Genomic DNA, 21,583 nt, shown 5'->3' with positions numbered 1-21,583 from the left:
CATTTCTGGAGTAAGATTATGCAGACATGTACGAGAAGTAATGGTGTTCAGAAAGGTAATACCGAAATGTGCAGTAGCTTTCCAAAGGTCATTGGATACAAAATTGCACCACAAGGGGAGAAGAGAAAAAGATCTGTCGCCAATATAAAAATAAATGAATGTTTCTAATATGTGGTAAACCTACTCACCAATAGTTTGTTGCACTAGACAGGCTGTAGTTTAGATGATAGGATTTTACAAATAAAAGTTTAATAAAATTAATAAAGTAATCATAAGTCTTAATGAACATTTCTGCTTCTAGTGGTTGAAACTGGGTAGTCTTGAAAATCAGCTTTATACGCCACCGTTGAAAGATAGGAGTGTATGCAATGGAATCTATGCAAAATATTTGTTTGTAACAGACAATCTCACAAAGTTTCTGCCTCTCTCAGTATCAGTACTCTGGGCTTGGAAATTCCCCAGTTACAAACATCTGTTGACATACAATTGTAGGTCAGAAAAATGTATTATGCAAAATGGCACGAAATATCAGAAGCCCAACGAAGAATTTATCCCAAACATTATGCTACAATGAGAAAATGTGCTTTCATTTGAGTCTTATAAAAACTTAAATCTTCATCAAGAACAAATGCGCAATTTCCATATTAAAAAATATCATACCTAACGTCAAATAGATTCAACAGTCCAGCTTTAAGGTAATTTCTCTTATGTAACTTAAAATATATGGAATTCTTCTTCAAGGAATAATCATGAATGAAAAAATAAAACAAAGCTCTTACTTAAGGAAACGATTCTAAAAATATTATAGCTTCTATTTTCAGATTTCTGAAATGAAGGGTATTCTACGGTCCCATGAACACTTATACCACTTGCACACTGCCTAAACGTTTTAAAAACCGGTATTTTTAAACAGTATTTAAAACGGGTCTGAACCTTTACATTGCAGTAGATTACAGTTTTAAATACCGTTTAAATACCATTCACATCAGTCAACTCATTTAAACCCCTGAACACATTTCAATGCAGCCTGCCTATCACAGGCCTATAGTCTGTTGTATTTACTAAATACCGTTTCAGAGCCATTCCCACTGCATAAAAACGGCTCTGAAACGTGCAGGACTCTGCTTTTTAAACATTTGGAAATACCGGTCATCTTTAACCGGTAAATTAACTCTGGTGCTTTCCCACTGCAGCCTTAAACGTTTTAAAATGGAAAAAAAATGGCAATATACCGTTTAACAAGTGCGGTGTGAAAGGGGTATAAATGTATTACAAAACTGTAAAGTAGCCCTCATACCCTGCAAAATAAGGTTTCATAGTTTCAGTACCCATTTGACAAAGTCCTGCAAACCTTCCAAAAAAGCTACTACAGGTCGAGTCTCCCATGTCCAGAGATCTAGTATCAGAAATACTGTATTCCAAAATCCGTGGTTTTTTAAAGAAATGTTCTTATTTTTTTTTTTTTATTCTCCCCGCCCCCTTTTTCATATTTACCTAGTCCCCAGAAGTCCACGGAGGCCTTCAGGAGATTATTCGGCAGACCCAGGAGTGCATTGGGCGGGCACGCCAGTGTCATCCCTGGCACACCTGCAAACTCATGCAAAGCACTCCTGGGACCGTTAAAGAAGACCCTGAAGGCGGACGCAGAGGACCCCGTGGGAGGAGCGTGCTCACGAATATGCATACAGAGTCAGAGTCACTCCGGTCTTGATAATGCAGTGTAATGTTTAAATAAAGGAAACGGCAACCATGGATCCTGCAACGTTTCAACTCCTTTATTGGAGTTTTGACAAAATCTCCAATAAAGGAGTGGACACTTTGCAGGATCCATGGTTGCAGTTTCCTTTATTTAAACATTACACTGCATTATACATACACACGCACATGCATAAAAAAAAAAAACAGGTACCTGAGTAACTGTTGGGGCACCTGTGTGGGTTGTTTGGCCAGCAGCAATCTGGAAAAAGGGATTGTCAGTTCCTATATGGAAACAAAAAATGTATATTGTAGATTGCGCTAAATTGATGGCAGAGCAAGGTTTAGTAATAAAAGCACTTTAATTTGTACATGTAACACTAAAATTAGCACAAATTAAAAAAAAATGTAAAAAAGGGAATAGCAAGTGGGTTGAGAGGCTGCATCCAGTTAATGTAATGGGCCCCATACATCAGCAAACACAATTTATGGATTTCCAGATCCAGGGATTTTTTGGCCAGATAAATGGATGTTACAATCTATCTGACTTTGCCCACACATTACAGATTTATTTCAGTGATCGGCAGATTTTTCCATCTAAAGATTGCATCTTCATATCTGGAAATTGCCCAATCGATTGCTGTTCATAATGTAAATAGATGAAGACGACGAATTGGGAATGCCCACACATCTAAAAAAGATCCGCAGATAATACCAGATTATTAAGCATGTTTAAAAACCTGATTAAGCAATCGATTGGCGATTTTGATTGAGATTGCCAAAAGGGGGAGCCCACACATCTAAAATTAATTGTGGTAATCATCTCCATATCTGAAAATTGTCACAATTAATTGCTGATGTATGGGGCCCTTCACATCACCTTATGAGAGTCCACAGTTCAGTTGGAGGAGAGAAATGGATGATGGAATAATCCTCCAGACCGTTCAATGTGGTATCCCTTACAGTACTTCCTCCAAACAAGTAGTGGGGGTGGCGTTCCTCCCGGTTGGAATATCTGAAGTTGTATGTGGTCCACTGGGTGACCCGGGTAGGTGATTTAGAGAGGTGGCTTGCCTTCAAATTGTTTTCTCCCCTTCTCCAACTGAACTGTGGAATCTCATAAGGTGATGTTACATTAACTGGATACAGCCTCTCAACCCACTTGCTATTCCCTATTTTTAAAAAATTGTATTTGTGCTAATTTTAGTGTGTTACATGTACGAATTAAAGTGATTTTATTACTAAACCTTGCACTGCCATCAATTTAGCGCAATCTACACTCTATACATTTTTTGTTTACACACGCACGCACACACACACAAACTTCCTAGTTTTGGGGTGCCCTAAACTAACTGATATTAATAAATAATGGAGATTTAGTTCATGAATTGATCAATGCATTGATCAATTCATGAACTAAATCTCCACTATTAATATCCGTTAATTTAGTGAGTGCACAGCCCCTAAAATTTCTGTTAAAACAATGTGGTCACAAGCCAGAGGGCACCCCAAAACTAGGAAAGGTGAGTGGCGATGTTTAGTGTATATTGTTTATTAGATTCCTTTTTTATTTAGTCTTATTGTGGTCACATTCGCTCATGCACCGTTTTAACCTATACTTCATAGCTTATGTTAACCAGTTCCCTAGATGATTAGTGACAAGTGTGTTGGTAACTGCTCACCTTTAAAAGCATAGTCTGTTGTGAGCTTTAGACCAGATAGCATGCCTGGAATCAAACATTAATGTGTTAGCTATGTTTATTGTAATAATTTTGAGCAGTAGTGTTAGGATCTGCAGAAAAGTGGGGTCCCTTAAAGGGGGCTGCAGGCTTAAATGTCAGTTAATTTAGTGAGTGCAGAGCCCCTACAATTTCTGTCTATCTATATTATCCAGAATGCTCGTGGTCCCGAGCATTTAAGATAAGGGATACTCAACCTGTATATTAGAATTTCACAAGGCAGATCACTTAAATTAAGATAAGAGTCTAAAGAGAGTATGGGTGAAGGGTTGACATGCCACAGGTCCACCACTATTGATTTACAGGCCATAGGTCGACACTTTAAAAAGGTAGCCATGAATTTTTCATGTAGTTTTGGTGTCTATGTCGACATGGACACTGTACAAGTAACGCTTCGCTCACTATGCCTCGCTAAATTCGGCTGATCATTATAATCTTTCTCTTGGACAGTAAAGTATGAAAAACCATTTGTTTTGGAGAGAAAAAAAGTGAAAAAAACGTTCAACCCTTTCATGTATCGACTTATGGATGTCGACCAATAGTGGGCAACCAATTGACTTTCAAACATTTTATGGTCGACCTGCCAACCGCATCCAGTTCTATTCGCTACCTAATATCAAAACATCTCATGGTAATAAACAGTGAAGGACAAATCCTAGGCACCACAGCCACTATAGAAGTTATTCTGCACAGACTACACTTTCTTGAATGGGTTCATCGGTGGCAATGTGCATCACTGGGCATGGTACTGTTTGCATATATTGTACGCCATTTGCATTGTATAGTATATTTGGTATTATGTACTACAACTGTAGATGGAAAGAATTTAGTTGCCACCGCACAAACATGTACACATGGGTAGGATTATTAGAAATATAAAAAACAAAACAGAAATGTTGCCAAGAAAAACCCAATTTTCTACACCTCTTAAGAGGTGTGAAATTATGAGTCAGTGTTAACTTTCAAGGCCAATCATGAATGTCAAGGAGACAGAGCAAACTTACTAATAGGAGTCTAATTACATAACCCTTCCACTGCACTCCTTGGCATTTAGCTATGACAGCTGGTACTGTTAATAGGAGGATAAACATAAAAAAAAAACAAGAAAAGACATGTGGGAAAAAAAAGGGAGGAGCACACGCTCTCTCTAGCTCGCACTTCTCCTGTTAAGAATCGGTTTGGGAACATTGGGGCAGATGTATCATAGCAGCGCTTATCGCGCCGCTATGATACTTCCTGCTTCGCCTCAATAGCGAGGCGAAGCAGGAAGGGACATCGACAAGATGTATTAACATCTTGTCTGCCGAAGCGGGGGAGCGTTAACTCCCCCCTTCAGCGATGTCCCTTTCTGGAGATAGCGCATCAGTTAATACTGATGCGCTATCTCCTGTCCCCCGGCCGGCCGCACTGGGCATGCGCGGGATCTCGCTGTTCACGCGAGATCCCCAGCGCAGCCCACAGCTGACAGCAGGGACAGCGCTGTCCCTGCTGTTTAGATAGGGCTTCGCCAGCCTGATGCTGGCGAAGCCAAATCCGGCTTCGTGCGGAACGGTCAGCGATGCTGACCGTTCATACATTCGGCCTGCTATCATTTTGATAGCAGAGCCGATATGGACAGGGGCGCATAGCGCCTCTGTCCTGTACCGCACGCTGGCTGCTTCATACATGGGGGAGAAGCGGTATCAGCGCACATAACGTGCGCTAATACCCCTTCTCCCCTATAACGAACGTTCATACATCTGCCCCATTAGACCAAATTGTAGTGGTTCCCTACTTTGTGCCATGGCTCTCTGGGGTACCTTGAATTGGTGGTCCAGAAACAGTTCAACTTATTTTTGGTCAATGTAATAAGCAAAATCAGTGCTTGTGGCTTCCAATAATAAAATAAGTGGATAAGCAGAAGTGAATCCTGTACCGCACCACATAACTTGACCTAAGGATCACATAATCATTACTTATTTTGTTTAATATTTTTTCTGAAACTCTCAGCAACAAAACTTTGCACCTAGGAGTGCAGTGAAAAATAAAAATATTCTTATACTCTAGTGCAGGGCTTGACAAATCTTTCTAAAATCTAGGAGCCAGGACAAAAGTTTGGGAGCCAAAGTAAATTTGTCCCCCCCCCCCCCCAAGCAGCTACAAGTAAGCTGGGTACAATCCTATGTCCCATCACCTGGTTACTGCTGGCCAATAAACTGCTTAAAGTTCCTGCAGCCTTCGAGATCGTGAGGTCTCATCTTATGTACTTTTGCTGGTTAGTGAGGGAGAGCTGCCGCTGCTCAGGCAGGAGGGGGAGACAGGCAGTGCTGGTTAGTGAGGATGGAGGGGGAACAGGCAGCACTGCCGCTGCTCAGTGGGGGGGAGAAGGGGAGCCTGGCAGCGCTGGCGCTGGTTAGCGAAGGAGAAGGGGGAGAGGGCAGCGCTGCGCTGCCGCTGCTCAGTCAGGGGGGGGGGGAGAGAGAGGGGAGTAGTACGGCGCTGGCGCGCGAGGGAGAAGGGGGAGAGGGCAGCGCTGACGCTGCTCAGTCAGGGGGGGGGGGGGGATTCGGCCAGCGCTGGCGCTGGTTAGTGAGGGATAAGGTGGAGAGGGCAGCGCTGCCGCTGCTCAGGCAGGAGGGGGAGAAGGGGAGCCGGGCAGCGCTGGCGCGGGTTAGTGAGGGAGAAAGGTAATTGGGCACCGCCCACGACCAGATTCTGCTTCCTCCCTCCCTGCAAAAAAATCTGGTCGCCAGGAAGCAGAATCTGGTCACCATGGCGACCTGGCCCCCGGGATTTGTCGAGCCCTGCTCTAGTGTGAAGCGATTCAAAAAAGTTTGGTAACCACTACAGTACTGAATGGTCATATTGCGCCTGATATCCCACATAAAGCATAAAAGGTTTGATTTAGCTGCGTACACCAGCTAAACTTAAGGGAGCACGGTGATAAGTCCCATCCGGGAGCTGATACTAGTGACTTTTTGCATATTTTTCAGCTAGCCATCCCTAGGGGGTGCAAGCTGAAATGCTGGCAACAGCAGCTGGATATGCCCGAATGGAGATACATTTGAATAGCTCAACTGGGCACCCACTAGTGGCTGCTGGCAAAAACATTTAAATACATCCCAAAGATTTTAAGAATTATGTTTCCTGTTACATTTGCTCAAGAAATTACAAAGAAGAGCTAGAAATAAAAATTAAATTACAATAAATATCTCAAAACTGCATGCATTGAAATCTGTTAACCAGTATATACACAAAGTAAAAAGCCTGCTAAGTCTCAGGTATTAGATTGACTAATACCCCTTTTAGACCAAAACGCTGGGTCGCACCCGGCTTTTTGGACCCTGGTTGAACTTGTGCTTAAGCTCTCAGTTTTCATACGCCATCAGGGGAAATGTTAGTTACATACAGGTGTTCGTAGTTATTTCCTGTTAAGTGGCGTGTGTTATCTAGTGACAGTCCCAAAAATTCCTTTTCACGTAGTCCTTATGGGATACTGGGAATGGTCTTAAGACATTGGGTATTAGAGGGTATCCGCAGGAGACAGGCACATCTATAACTTTGAATCTGGGTGTACTGGCTCCTCCCCTCTGATTCCCCACCCAGGAACCAGTTAATGTAAAAACTGTGCCCGAAGGAGAATGTACATATGAGAGGAATAACTTATATGTCACCTATGTAAACATAAGTGTGAAATGTGTGGTGAGATTCATGCCAGCACACCCGCATTCATCAAAATAATAAACAACTATAATACCACCAACTGGGTGGATTTTCTTTAACAAGGTCACTGAACTAGACCTTAGAACCAGAAGACAATAAAGTGAACTTCTGAACTTTAAACAGCAGAATAAGCTGCAGCCAGACCCCTGCACAGGGCGGGCGCCCAGTATCCCATAAGGACTACGTGAAAAGGAATTACCGGTAGGTATTAAATTCCTATTTTCACTAACGTCCTTTATGGTATACTGGGAATGGTCTTAAGACATTGGGGATGTCCCAAAGCTTCCAGAAAGGGAGGGTACGTGCGGAGACTGCTGCAGTACTGCCTGCCCAAACTGGGTATCCTCTTTGGCCAAGGCATCAAACTTGTAAAATTTTACAAAGGTGTGTTGCCCCGACCATGTAGCAGCTCTAAAGAGCCGCAGAGCTGACACACCACGAGCAGCCGCCCAGGATGCGCCCACCGATCTGGTGGAATGAGCCTTTAAAACAGGAGGTGTCGGCATGCCTGCCGTCACATAGGCTTGTTGGATTGTAGTCCTAATCCATCTAGCAATGGATTGCTAAAATGCAGGGTGTCCCTTCTTTTGAGCGTCATACAGGATAAATAGACAATCTGTCTTCCTGATTCTTGAAGTCCTTTGGACATACACACGCAAGACACGCACCACATCCAGCGATACCGGAATATCCGGTGAACTAGACGCAGACGGGACTACAATGGGCTGGTTAAGGTGAAAGGAAGAAATCACTTTAGGGAGAAATCGCGGGTTTGTTCTCAACTCCGCTCTGTCTGAGTGAAAAATTAGATAGGGACTCTTACAGGAAAGAGCTCCCAATTCAGACATTCTCCTAGCCGAGGCAAGGGCCAAAAGGACCACCGCCTTCCAGGTGATATACTGCATTTCTATCGACTCCAAAGGTTCAAACCAGGAGGATTGAAGGAAGTTTAGGACGACGTCCAAACTCCAAGGAGGTGTAGGAGGTACAAAGGGAGGCTGGATGTGAAGCACTCCCTGAAGGAATGTTTGTACTTCCGGGATGACAGCCAATTTTCTTTGGAAGAATATGGACAGGGCCGAAATCTGGACCTTTAGTGAGCCCAGACGGAGACCCAAATCCAATCCCGCTTGTAGGAAGCACAATAACCTGTTCAGGTTAAACTTTGCTGGAGGGACCTTCTGCTCCTCACACCAACCCACGTACTTTCTCCAGATCTTGTAGTAGTGGGTGTTTGTTACCGGCTTTCTGGCCTGAATCATCGTGGTGATTACTGATGAGTGCAGACCTTTCCGAGCTAAGATTTGCCGCTCAGCCTCCATGCCGACAAACGTAGCCGCCCTAAATCTTGGAAGACGCACGGGCCCTGTGTGAGTAGATCTCTCCTTAGAGGAAGAGGCCAAGGATCTTCGATCAGCAGGCTCTGTAGATCCGCGAACCAAGCCCTTCTTGGCCAGTCCGGAGCCACCAGAATGGCTTCCAATCCCTGACTTCGAACCCTTTTTAGCACCCTTGTCAGCAGTGGTATGGGTGGAAACAGGTACACCAAGGGAAACACCCATGGAATTGTCAGGGCGTCTATCGCTAATGCGCAGGGATCCCTGGTCCTTGTGCAGTACCTGGGGACCTTGTGGTTTAACCGGGATGCCATCAGATCTATCGATGGCTGGCCCCAACGGTCCACGATTGCTGCAAAAACCTGTGAATTCAGGCTCCATTCCCCGGGGTGGAGGGCGTGACGGCTCAGAAAGTCCGCCTCCCAATTGTCCACACCCGGGATAAAGATGGCCGACAGAGCCACCACGTACATTTCCGCCCAAGCCAGGATCTTGGAAGCTTCCTTCATGCAAGTCCTGCTTTTCGTGCCTCCCTGGCGATTTATGTAGGCCACAGTTGTGGCGTTGTCGGACTGTATCTGGAGCGCCCGACCTTGGAGGAGATCCTGGGCCTGTAACACTGCATAGTTTACAGCTCTGAGCTCCAGGATATTGATGTGGAGTCTCGCTTCCCACCGAGTCCACTGACCTTGAAAGGTTCTGTCCATGGTCACAGCCCCCCATCCCAGCAGACTCGCATCCGTCGTGAGTCGCACCCAATCCTGGATGCCAAATCTCCGACCTGCAAGCAGGTTTGACTCCTGAGTCCACCATAGAAGGGACTGCCTGGACTGATGCGACAGAGAAATCCTCTTGAACATCAGGAGATGGGAGCCCGACCATTTTGACAACAGATCCAGTTGGAACACCCTGGTGTGAAAGCGTCCGAACTGAATGGCCTCGAAGGTGGCCACCATCCTGCCCAATAGCTGGATGCATTGGTGAACCGACACCTGAGGTTTTTCCAAAATCACCATCACCAGGGATTGTATGGCTTCCATCTTCTCCCGAGGGAGGAAAATCCTTTTCAACTCTGTGTCCAGGAACATTCCCAGAAAGAGGATACGACGCGACGGCGTCAGGGAGGACTTGGGGATATTTAGGATCCACCCATGCTCGGATAAAACCTGTCTGGTTTTTGCTATATCCTGCAGCAGGACCTGTTCCGACCTTGCTTTGATCAGCAAGTCGTCCAGGTAGGGGATAATGTTGACACCCGACCTCCTGAGCAGTACCATCATTTCTGCCATCACCTTCGTGAACACACGCGGCGCTGATGACAGGCCGAATGGCAGCGCCCTGAATTGAAAGTGCAGATCTTTCAGCGCAAACCTCAGGAAAGCTTGATGTGGACCCCAAATTGGTATGTGGAGATAGGCGTCCTTCACATCCAACGATGCTAAGAACTCTCCCTCCTCCAGGCTTGCTATTACTGCCCGGAGGGACTCCATCTTGAATTTGTGAACCTTTAAAAAAGGGTTTAGTGACTTTAAATTTAAAATGGGGCGTACCGAGCCGTCCGACTTCGGCACGAGGAACAGGTTGGAATAGTAACCCCTTCCTTGTTCCTCCAATGGGACAGGTGTGATAACCTGTGACGTCAGCAGGCGTTGTATAGCCTGTTGCAGGTTTACTCGATCTGCCTGTAGGGCCGGCAGACCTGATTTGAAGAACCTGTGAGGGGGAGGTTTTTCGAATTCCAACCTGTAGCCGTTGGTAATAAGATCCCTCACCCAGGAATCCAGGTGAGAGACTGACCATACTTGGCTGAAAGCTGACAGGCGACCCCCCACCTCGCAAGTGACTCCAGGGTCGGAACCCGAGTCATGCTGCAGGCTTAGAGGCGGAGGCAGTAGCGGCACGATCCTGAGATCCTGTGCTGGCGGGCTTTCTGAACCTACCGCGGCCCCCTCTGGCGGCCGAGCTGGAGCCTCTCGCCCTCTGCCTGGGCCTGGAAGGCCGAAAGGACTGAGATGCCTGAAAGGACTGGGACATATGGCCCTGAAAGGGACGTTTAGCGTGAGTGGCAGCCGCCGGCAGAAAAGTCGACTTGCCGGCTGTAGCCTTGGATATAAGGTCGTCAAGTTCGCTACCAAATAACTTTTCTCCCTTAAAAGGCAAACTCTCCACACTACGCTTGGACTCTGGATCAGCTACCCATTGTCTTAACCAGAGGGCCCTGCGGCCCGAAACCGCCATTGCGGAAGAGCGAGCATTTATAGCTCCAAGCTCCTTTTGAGTGTCACATAGGATCTTTGCAGTATCCTGGATATGGCGAAGTTTCTCTCCAACTTGCGCCAGTGACATATCGGCCAGCATGCCTTCCTGGATTTGAGAAGCCCATGTATAAATGGACTTTGCCATCCAACAACTGGCGAGGACAGGTCTCTGAGCCGCCCCACTCGCTGTGTACATCGACTTAAGGGTAGTATCCAGTTTTTTGTCTGTACTATCCTTTAGTGTTGCTGCCCCTGGAACGGGGAGAACCACCTTTTTGGACAGTCTGGACACTGATGCATCCACAACCGGAGGCTCTTCCCACACCCCTCTAGTGGCGGGATCAAAGGGAAAGTTGGACTTAAACCTTTTAGACATTTGGAAACGCTTTTCAGGTTGTTTCCAAGCCTCCTTAAACGTCTCATCAAGGTCAACCTGTTCAGGATAAACAATTTGCTGTTTCCTTTGAGACCCAAAAAACGGGTCACCTTCCTGCATGTCTGCTAACGGAAGGTCTAAAACTTCTCTTATTGCTATAATAAGAGGTTCTGGGCCTCTAAGAGATGACTGTGAATCAGGGATCAGAGCCCCGTCGTCCACATTATCATCCGTGTCGTCACCCGCCTGCAGATCATCATCTGAATCAGGCAACATGGAGGTCGCAGCACGCTTCCGTGACTGGCCCGTGGTGGTATTCATATTATCCACCCATGCGGCTAGAACTGACAAGTCCTGCTGCACCTGTTTGGTCTGCACTGTATTTGCAGCCAATTGCGTTGACACAGCCTGCAGCATGGTTTTAATGCCAGCAGCCCACTCAGGCTCTTGTGAGTCTGATTGAGGAGTACCACTGATCTGGGGTGAAACCCCTGTTTGAGTGGACATGCATTCCTCACAGGTAATCTGTGAGGTGGACTTAGGCACAAACTTGCTGCTGCAAATGAGACAGGTTAACTTCCTCACCATGTTGGAGTAATAAGTAACCTTTCTTCCACAAACACACCACAATCACAATGAAATAAAATATATAAAATCAATGTGCAGTGTATAGCAGCTATATATGTGTGAGCTCTATCACTGGAAGTGTGTAGCTTAACAAGCACGTGGGGGAGCGCTCAGATTACACTGAGGAGACCAGCACACCCTGTACAACCTGAACTCCTATTTAGGAGTTGGTAACACGCATAAACACAGAACAGTGTGATCAATTAAGCGATTTTAGCGCTAAATACACTTGCTGTTTTCTGCAGATATCCTCTGTCCAACACCTCACCGCTGAGGAGTGATCTGGAGGCAGTAATGGCGCCCAGGGAGAAGCAGGAAGTAGTGTATGCGCGCTCAGAGCTCTGGCCTCGCTCCGCTGAAGCCCCGCCCCCTGTGATGGCGCAGGGGCTTCACTGATCTTTATACTGGCGCTGGCTGTCAGTTTTAAATGGCGCCCTTTACACTGACAGCGTTTTATGGTGGGATCTGCCCTGGTAGTCCAGGGACTGTCACCCACAGCCAGTCTGTGACGGGGGGTCTGCGCAGCCCCTGTGCAGGGTACCGCGTCTGCCGCCGCCGCCGCCATCTTGCCGCACGATGAGCCGGGGTACCCCACTGTGGGGACCCCGGTTTTTACTCACCACAGACGTCTTCGGACTGTCAGGAGTGTGCGGCATGCTGGGGGTGAGTATCACTGCAGCGCAATGCCCGTGAGTACAAACACCCTCTCAGGACAGTGGTCCTGCAGCAGGGACAGCTCGGTACCTTAAGAGGCCTGCAGCTGAACCCTCCTCAACTGACTCCCTCGAAGCAGGGATACTGTGAAGTCCAACACAGTAACCCCAAAATAATAAAAGAAATAAAACTTAAGACAAACTCTCTGGAGCTTCAGCAGTGTGCATCCTCTCCTGAGGGCACATTTTTCTAAACTGGTTCCTGGGTGGGGAATCAGAGGGGAGGAGCCAGTACACCCAGATTCAAAGTTATAGATGTGCCTGTCTCCTGCGGATACCCTCTAATACCCAATGTCTTAAGACCATTCCCAGTATCCCATAAAGGACGTTAGTGAAATCTTATTATTGCCACTATAGCAATGTTAATACATCCACAAATGGCGGTAGCACCTTGTTGGAAATAATGGCATGCATCTACGTAAAATTGCTTAAAACAGGCCAGTTTTTCGTCTCCCTAACATTGTCCTGATGCTTGCTGTCTTACCCATTGCCAGAGACGCATGCACATAAGACTCTAAAGTCGCAATCAGCTGGAAACACGTTCTGCGTCTGTCTTACTCCCATCTCCTGTACTGTAGCCACCGGGGTCTTTCTAGGGACAGTAGATCAGTGGTCAGGGAACTCGGTCCTCATTACCCCACACAGTGCATGTTTTGCTGGTAACCCAGCAGGTGCACTAATTACTCAGACACATATTATAAAAGGTCCGCAGGTGGAGTTAATTATTTCACTTGTGATTCTGTGAGGAGACCTGCAAAACATGCACTGCGTAGGGTAATGAGGAACGAGTTCCCTGACCACTGCAGTAGATGCACACATGGAAACTGGCTAGTAGTATCAAGCCGGACATGCTTAGAAGTATGTTCAAATACAGGATTGGGAATCATATGGAACCAGGGTATGATTTGTTCACTAACAGGCATGTACTGAGGCTTGAGGAAAATAAATTCCCTACTGAATTAAGAAGAGTTCTTCACCATTAGAGCAGTAAAATTCTGGAACTCATTGCTTGTGGGGGTGGTTACAGCAACTACTGTTAATGAGTTTAAATCAGAAATGGATACATTTTTGGTCACTAAGGGAATCCTATAGATATGACTTACTCAAGTCAGTAGTTACAACTCAAATAGGTTGACCTTGATGGACTAACATCTTTTTTTTTTCAACCTTAATTACTATTTTACTATGTTCCGTACTTTTCTTTTTGATTAACACAAGCCCTTCTATTTCCATCACTTTTGATACATTCTCTTAATTTATGGCTTATGTGAGCCTGAACTTGACTGGATCTAACAATCCACATCTAACATGCATGTTCAATCTTAGTAGTGCTCCCGCTAGGCTGTTTTAGTGGGGCGCTGCGCCCTGCCTGATTTTTAAAGGGTGAAATGCACCCTGCCCCTCTAACAGTGCCTTGCTAGAACATCCTGCCGCCGATGCACACGGGGAAGCCCAGAGCCCATGATGAAGCCCGACGCTTCCCTGGCAGGGCCTGGCACGCCCACTATGGTGACGTCGCAGCCTAGGCCCGCCCCCTTTGGTGACATTGCAGCCCGGGACCCCCACTTTGGTGGGGTCAGCAGGCATGGTCTGCCCCTTCTGCCCCTGCCCAGTTCCTAGAAGGAAAACTACTTACTAGATACTCTGCTGGATTGCTTACAGATATCTATATCCAATTACCTATTTTTTTTATTCAAATGTATTCATGTTTATTATGCTTTTTACATTTTAGGACTGTTTACTGAATTCTTCGACACTGGAGAATAGTATAGTATGTTTATTAAATTGATCAAAATACCTATTGGGTCGATGGACAGCACTTTCCATTATTTGTTTTGTAAAATAAAACACCAACTATTTAATAATTTCTCTGCACCTGGAATTCCCACCCAGGAATTCGGAGAACTCTTTTCAGCTTCTCCTTCATTGGACTGCCTTGCACTGGATAATATAGCCAGCCCAAGGGGGCAGGACGATGATACAATGAGCCATGATTTGTTCACTGTGCCATTTAAAAAAAAAGAAATTTCAAGATGGCCACAATGTGTGAGCCAATGGCTGCTCACAGCATCATTTTTGAAACGAGCAGCACAGCCAATCAAAAAATAACCCACAATATCTGAAGCTAAAAACTACGGTAGTAGTAAACAAAAATGGTTATTGTGTTTTGGCTAATGAAACATCATTGTACACTGGCATTTTATTAGCACCTAAGGTTTTATTAGGAAAAATGGCTTTCATTGCAAATAGAAAATAATAATAAAAACACTAGAACAGGTGTCAATCCATTAGTAAGGTTTTAACAGCTCTAATATTATTAAAAAAAAAAACATTTTACCCACATACTCAAACTTTATTAGATTCGCCTTTATGAAATACCAAATAACATCAGAAGAGAAGAAAACAGACCACTTCCCACTGACCTACAAGAAGCCAGCTGCCAGGCACTCCCTTTCCTTAAAATAACACCAGCACTAGTATTCTTCATTTGTGAAGCTGAAACAGGCTAACAATTTTATACTCTGGATTTACAGTACTGCCAGGCTAGCCGAGCTTTGTATTGCAGCTGTTGCCGAAAGTAATGTATACGGTTTAATAAAAAGACAAAAGATAAAAGGGCTGTTTGGATTTTGCTTGGAAACAAGACAACAGTATTGACTGGTCATGAGACAAGATGTAATACTGAAACTAGCTGATGCACATGCTTTAATGAAACTAGCTTAAACACATACACACATATAACATAGAAACATAGAATTTGACGGCAGATAAGAACCATTTGGCCCATCTAGTCTGCCCCTTTTTTACCCTTCAATATATAGTGAATGCTTTTCAGCTTAGCTGTTAATTTATATTTAAGCTAGTTCCATTAAAGCATGTGCAGAGCATGCTCTGTTTGAGACATGTAGACGTACTCCACCATATACAATCCCCCCCCTTAATCCACTTCTATACTGTGCCCCTATACACACACATTGCACTACCACACACCTCCATATGTGCCCCGTGTATACAGCACACCCCTCGTCTACATATACTGCTCCCACCACATAGCGCATAAATCTGCACCCCCTCTTCTATATATTATGGTGCAACACCAGGTTACTTTCCATACTCAAACTCAGCAATAAGTAGTAGCAGAAACCAGATTAATGCAGGCAGGAACCACCAGACTGTCCCACAGTGCTCAGAGACACATGTGGTCTCTTCTCAATGGTGTGAGAAGGTGCATCAGTCCAACAGGAAGAGATCTATAAATGTCTTGCATCCTCCAGAGGTTTAGATGGCAATGTGGAAACTTTATATGGGGAAAGATGTTCTGAGCAGCTATATCCATAGCGGTCAGCCATGTAACATGCTAATACCGCTTTCAGATCGCACTCTAGACCCGGGTTCTTGCGGCCCCAACACAGGTCAAGGTGCGGCCTGAAAAGGCCACCACAGGTCGAGCAACACAGGTGTTCAACCCTGATAATGACCAGGGTTGAACACGGCTATGACCCGCGTCAAGTGCAGTGTGAACGGGTGCCTGGGTCGAGCGACCCGTGTCCCGTTCACAGTATGGAGGAGGCAGCACTGTCAGCTCCAAGTACTGCCTCCTCCCGAGCCCCCGATGGCGCGCCGCCGCCCAGCTCCGCCCCATGTGACGTCATTGACTCGGCAATATGCTGTGTCGGAACTTTCAGACCGCATTGCCGTGTTGCTCTGGGGATGGGACCAGTGTCCTAATCCCGTGTGCGACACAGCATTTGCGGTCTGAAAGTAGTATAACTGGTATCGGATCAACAATTGAATAGCATTCAATTAAAAAGTTTGCACCGCCTGCAGCCACTAGAGAGCACTAAACGGAGACAGATCTGAAATAATGTAGAGGTAGCCAAAAGGGCATACTGAAAGGATTGTGTAAGGTAGAGTACTAGCCATGTGCTTAAAATGTAATGTATTCCTATCTGCATAAAACTTCCAGTTGTAAAGATGCACTAAACCAAATGCACGTAAACAGAATAAAATGGGCAAAACCATGTGCACTGCAGGTGGGGCAGATGTAACATGTGCAGAGAGTGTTAAATTTGGACAGGGTGTGTTGAAACTGAAATCTAAATTGCAGTGTAAAATAATGCAGCCAGTATTTACCCTGCACAGAAACAAAATAGTTCACACTAATCTAACTCTCTCTGCACATGTTACATCTGCCCCACCTGCAGTGCACATTGTTTAGCCCATTTTCCAAACAAATTTGTACTGCGATCAGATCTGAATAAAGGCCTAAAAGTGGTTACAATTATCTACGGTCCTGCTTGTAACATATTACAATGGGTTTGATTCAATATGGTACGCAGTGAATAGCGCCAGGAGGGAGCTCAAGGCACTATTCTAATCCATTGGGGAATGCCGGTACAGGTGTTTAGTTGTGAGCAGGAACAGGGTAGAAAGGGTAGAACGTCCCACCACCTCTAATGGTAGGGGGAACGGAGTTCCACTTCTACCACAGTCCTGAACAGTAATTCCAACAGAAAAGCCTGTCCCAGCGGCTTCTTTTTCTGACACAGCGTATGTAATGCAAAGTGAAGATGAAAAACTGTGGACATTATGTGTATAAGGGGCATTACTGTCTGATTTTATATGAATCAAGTGCACTACATGCGGTGTAATGTCACGTGTATACGATTGTGCTACCGTTTGTTAATTAAAAAAAAAAAAAAATGACAAAACTAATACAAACCACAGTCCCCTGAGCTGAACAGGCAAACGGCTACATAGAAGGTAGCACTCACCAAATTTAATCAAAAAGGATAGCAAAAATTGGTACTCTTTACCTAGAAGGGCGCCAGCGATTGAAATCGCGGTGATCGGGGGTAAAAATCGCGGTCATCGCGGGTAAATCGGGATGGCCGCGATACCCGCGATTTTCCCATAGGAATCAATGTTAAAAAGGCTGATTGACCGCGATTTGACTGTAAAATGCCTCAATGGACCCGATTTGGCCATAGAAATCAATGTTAAATGGGCCACAGAGCCCATTAACCCTTCAAAGCCCCCCCCCCAATTTTTAACGCCACCCCACGATCCACGCGAACCCGAAGCGTGGCGAGCGCAGCGAGCCCGCGAGGGGCGGCGGTACGCGTCCTCCGACCTTTTCATGCCCTACTATCCACTAGGGCGTGGTGTGAGAATATAATAGTGTGGCGAGCGCAGCGAGCCCGAAGCGTGGCGAGCCCCGCGAGGGGACGCGGATACCTTCACAGGTAGACGCGTCCCCTCGCGGGCTTCACAGGTGTCCGTGGCGAGGCGGACACCTGTGAAGCCCGCGAGGGGACGCGTCTACCTGTGAAGGTATCCGCGTGCGCTCGCCACGCTTCGGGCTCGCTGCGCTCGCCACACTATTATATTCTCACACCACGCCCTAGTGGATAGTAGGGCATGAAAAGGTCGGAGGACGCGTACCGCCGCCCCTTGCGGGCTCGCTGCGCTCGCCACGCTTCGGGTTCGCGTGGATGGTGGGGTGGCGTTAAAAATTGGGGGGGACATTTAAGGGTTAATGGGCTCTGTGGCCCATTTAACATTGATTCCTATGGCCAAATCGGGTGGATTGAGCCATTTAACAGTAAAATCGGGTCCATCGCGACTTTTAACATTGATTCCTATGGGAAATCGGGAGCATCGCGTCGCGGGCATCGCGGGTACATTTATGGACGGCCGCGACGCGACCGACACGATTTCCAAGTTTAACATTGGTTTCAATGGGAAATCGCGGGCATCGCGTCGGTCGCGTCGCGGCCATACATAAATGTACCCGCGATGCCCGCGACGGGCGCCCTTCTAGGTAAAGAGTACCCAAAAATTTTATCCAAGGAAATACGTATGAAAATGCGACACCAGCATAAATATTTCCACACAAACTGATTCAAAACTCTCAATACCAGGCCCGAGTTTGATCCATTGCTATCAGAAGGTTTCTTGATTTTACACACCATGGGATAGATTTATTTATCTACTGGAATTATAAATCGGCCAATGATCGAAGACTTCTACTAATTTCAAAAAGCTAACGTAATAAATGTTAAACCATGCTGACACTGGTCAAAGTTGCCCATCATCGGAAGCTTTAAGAACAGAAATAAAAGCAGTTCTCAAATATAGTGTGGCTGCAAAGGCATATTTTGCCAACAAAGGTACTTTTATTATAGAAGTGGGAGAGCATCTGCAACTTACTCTGCTAAGGCGTATCACCAAGCAGAGCTAAGCAAGAATCCAGTTCAAGATGGCAAGACACAATGATAAACAGATAAATAGCAGTCCCTACAAATGGATTCCTTCAGCAACAGCTGCAAAGAATCAACACAAATATGTTTAAGCAGCTAGGCCTCCACAAAGCTAAAATCAATGGGAAATTCAATGCAAAATCTTTTCAGATTTCGAGCATTAATATATAAAACTCGTGCCATGTTAATGACAAAATAAAATAAATTTGTACCTGTGGTTTTTGAACATAATTGTGACTTTCTTTCTAGACATGCATAACATTGGGGAGCTTAGTAATATTACACTGCAATTTGGCTATTTCTGAAACACAAACACATTATAGCTTATAAATCTGTGCCGAACCCTTTCTGTACTCTTGTGTCAGCAAGAAAGCCATAGGCATTCTATACCTTCTCTGAAAAGGAGTGAAGATCCAGTGACAGATCTCATGTGATCATCCTGTCTGATCAGAAAATGCTCACACTCGATAATACCGTATTCAGATAGCAAAACGCAGGATTGCACAGGGACTTTGAAACGGTTCAGTCCTGAAGACACCCTGCATTTTGCTCGCTCGCTCTCTCTCTGGCCCATTCAGCAACCCAGCAATATTGCTAGTTCGCCGACATCATATGGGGGTGGGATGGAGCGGCAAAGGGGGCAGGGGGAGGAGGCAGCACTTGGAGCCGACACTACTCCAAGCACTGTGTGAAGGGGAAACGGGATTGCTTTTTTGCCGGTTTGTAATGCTGGACCTGGTAAGACCTTTCAGAGTGCTGGCATTCACCATGTAGACATGAGAATGTTGACTTTCAAAATGCCATCGATGATAAAGACTGCTGTTCTATTAGCCACAGTGTATTTTCGGCTGATAAAAGTGGTCGGATATTGCCATTAATGGATGATTGTCTTTATTGCAGTATCCAATCAAAGTCTGTCTGTACTGTCCAAAAATGGATCAGTGATCTCGCAAAAAACACATGGGTTCAGGGATTAGTCCTGGATACAATATGTTTTTTCACGTCTAGCGGCTGCTTATCAGTGATTAGGCTTTGCTTGTCCCAGGCACAGGAAGCATAGTATCAGATAACAGTGGTTATCGGTGCTAAGGGACACAGACATCAGGGCTAATAGCATAAACCCAGCTGAACCTATCAGCAGTGGCAAAGCACCGCAGCTAATAGGAAAGTGCAAAAATGGTTGACATGCAATGACCACAATTAGTGGTGGCTGCCGCTAATGTATAGTAGTTTGTGGCTTTAGGGGGCAAATTGTAGCTAATGTTACAAAAGATTTGTTGCAGCGGAAAGTATATCCCTAATCCCAACCATGTCTGCATTTAAAACTATGCCGATATAGGGCCTTATTCTAGTTCACTCTGACAAAATCCTTCTTAGATGGACAAAACCATGTGCACTGCAGGGGGGCAGATGTAAAAATGTGCAGAGAGAATTAGATTTGGGTGAGTTATTTTGTTTCTGTTCAGGGTAAATACTGGCTGCTTTATTTTTACACTGCAATATAGATCTCACTTTGAAGTAAAACCCCACCCAAATCTAATTCTCTCTGCACAAGTAGCATCTGCCCCACCTGCAGTGCACATGGTTTTGTTCATCTAAGAAGGATTGTCAGAAAGAGTGAACTAGAATAAGGCCCATTGTCACCCACTTTAAACTATGCATGAAATTAAGTTGGTGCAATGCTTCTGCAAGCAGTTTTTGTTTCTTTTCACATTACTTGCTCTAACGCAAATGTTGTCTTTGGCTGTCAGTATCTCTGACTAACGATAACAAGAATGCTGAACAGCTGGGGAAAACCATAAACAGCAGTTCCACCGTTTTACATGTTGTACATTAGATCCTCTAATGCACGGGTGTCAAAACACAAGGCCCGCGGGCCAAATCCGGCCCACTAAGACCTCGTCATGTGGCCCGCGCAGCCGCCGCCAGCCTTCACCTTTTATTCTCGCTTCTTTTTTTTGAGATCCTGGCCTGCAGTCTGCTGAGGAGATAGCACGCAGGGGCAGTGTGTCCCACGATGCATGAGAGCTACCAGAAGCTCTGTGACTCCTACATCATGCCGCACGTCTGACGGCTTGCACTACTACTGCATGGAGTAGCAGCCAATCAGGGCGTGCATCCAGATGGAGTTGTGGAACTTGTGTGACGTCACTCTCCCTTCAATCAGCTCACGTAGCCGGAGCTGCGGGGTTGGTGCTGGGAAATGCTGGGACTGGGACGTCACGCAGCTGGCGATCCGTGCTGGTAGTAGCAATGGAAGTATGTGATTGGTCGCTACTACTGCTGGATTCCATGTGGTAACCGTGTGTGCGAGGCGGCTGACTGCCCTGAAACAAATTTAATGTGCCTAGCTCCCAGCATTCCCAGCTCTAAACCCGATGTAATCTCCAGTGTCTCCTGCTGCATGAGAGAGAAAGGTTAGTAGTGTCAAGCTCGGGCTGGCCGCTGTACATGGGGATCTGTCACTGAGGGTGACGTTTACACACCAGGCCTGGCTCTCCTCCTAACTTGACTTCAAGGCCAAACAGTGTTCAGGTCGACTGAGCCACTTAAGACGTGTTAGGATAGCTATGTGACCATTTCCATCTTTCTCAAAATCCAAGCAGCTCATATTAGCCCAATAAGTCATTTTCAGGTCCCCAATCTCCCCTATCAGGAAGGAATATCTTTCCTGAGAACTTTCTCAAGTATTATCCAGGTAACGCCTCCCAAAATCATTTTTCAAAATATTGTACATTTGAATATCTACTTGTCATTATTCTGACTATGTTTCTGCTTTCAGAGCTAGTTATTACTTACATTATTACAAAAAACTGTAATAATTTAATGCAGTGACAATAATTTATGATAAAGAGTGGACACATAGTCCTACA

General features: G+C 45.7%; 1 protein-coding gene across 6 annotated transcripts in view; it reads right to left on the bottom strand.

Moving 5' to 3' along the window:
* The window catches only part of THRAP3 (thyroid hormone receptor associated protein 3), an 81,493-nt gene that overhangs the window by 47,294 nt on the left and 12,616 nt on the right, over nt 1-21,583 (bottom strand). For 2 of the 6 annotated variants that reach the window (XM_083173525.1, XM_083173530.1), the window contains exon 3: nt 1,910-1,980. The exons of 3 other annotated variants lie outside the window; for them this stretch is intronic. In XM_083173525.1, the coding sequence (XP_083029651.1) occupies nt 1,910-1,980 (71 nt within the window). Of the gene's footprint in view, nt 1-1,909; nt 1,981-3,377; nt 3,401-21,583 lie in introns of those variants that run through there. One more of the 6 variants, XM_083173526.1, reaches the window with a different exon arrangement.

Source organism: Crinia signifera, chromosome 2 (genome assembly GCF_055691185.1).
Source record: "Crinia signifera chromosome 2, ASM5569118v1, whole genome shotgun sequence".
In the NCBI taxonomy this organism is placed as follows: Eukaryota; Metazoa; Chordata; class Amphibia; order Anura; family Myobatrachidae; genus Crinia; species Crinia signifera.
This window is presented reverse-complemented; position numbering and strand designations above follow the sequence as displayed.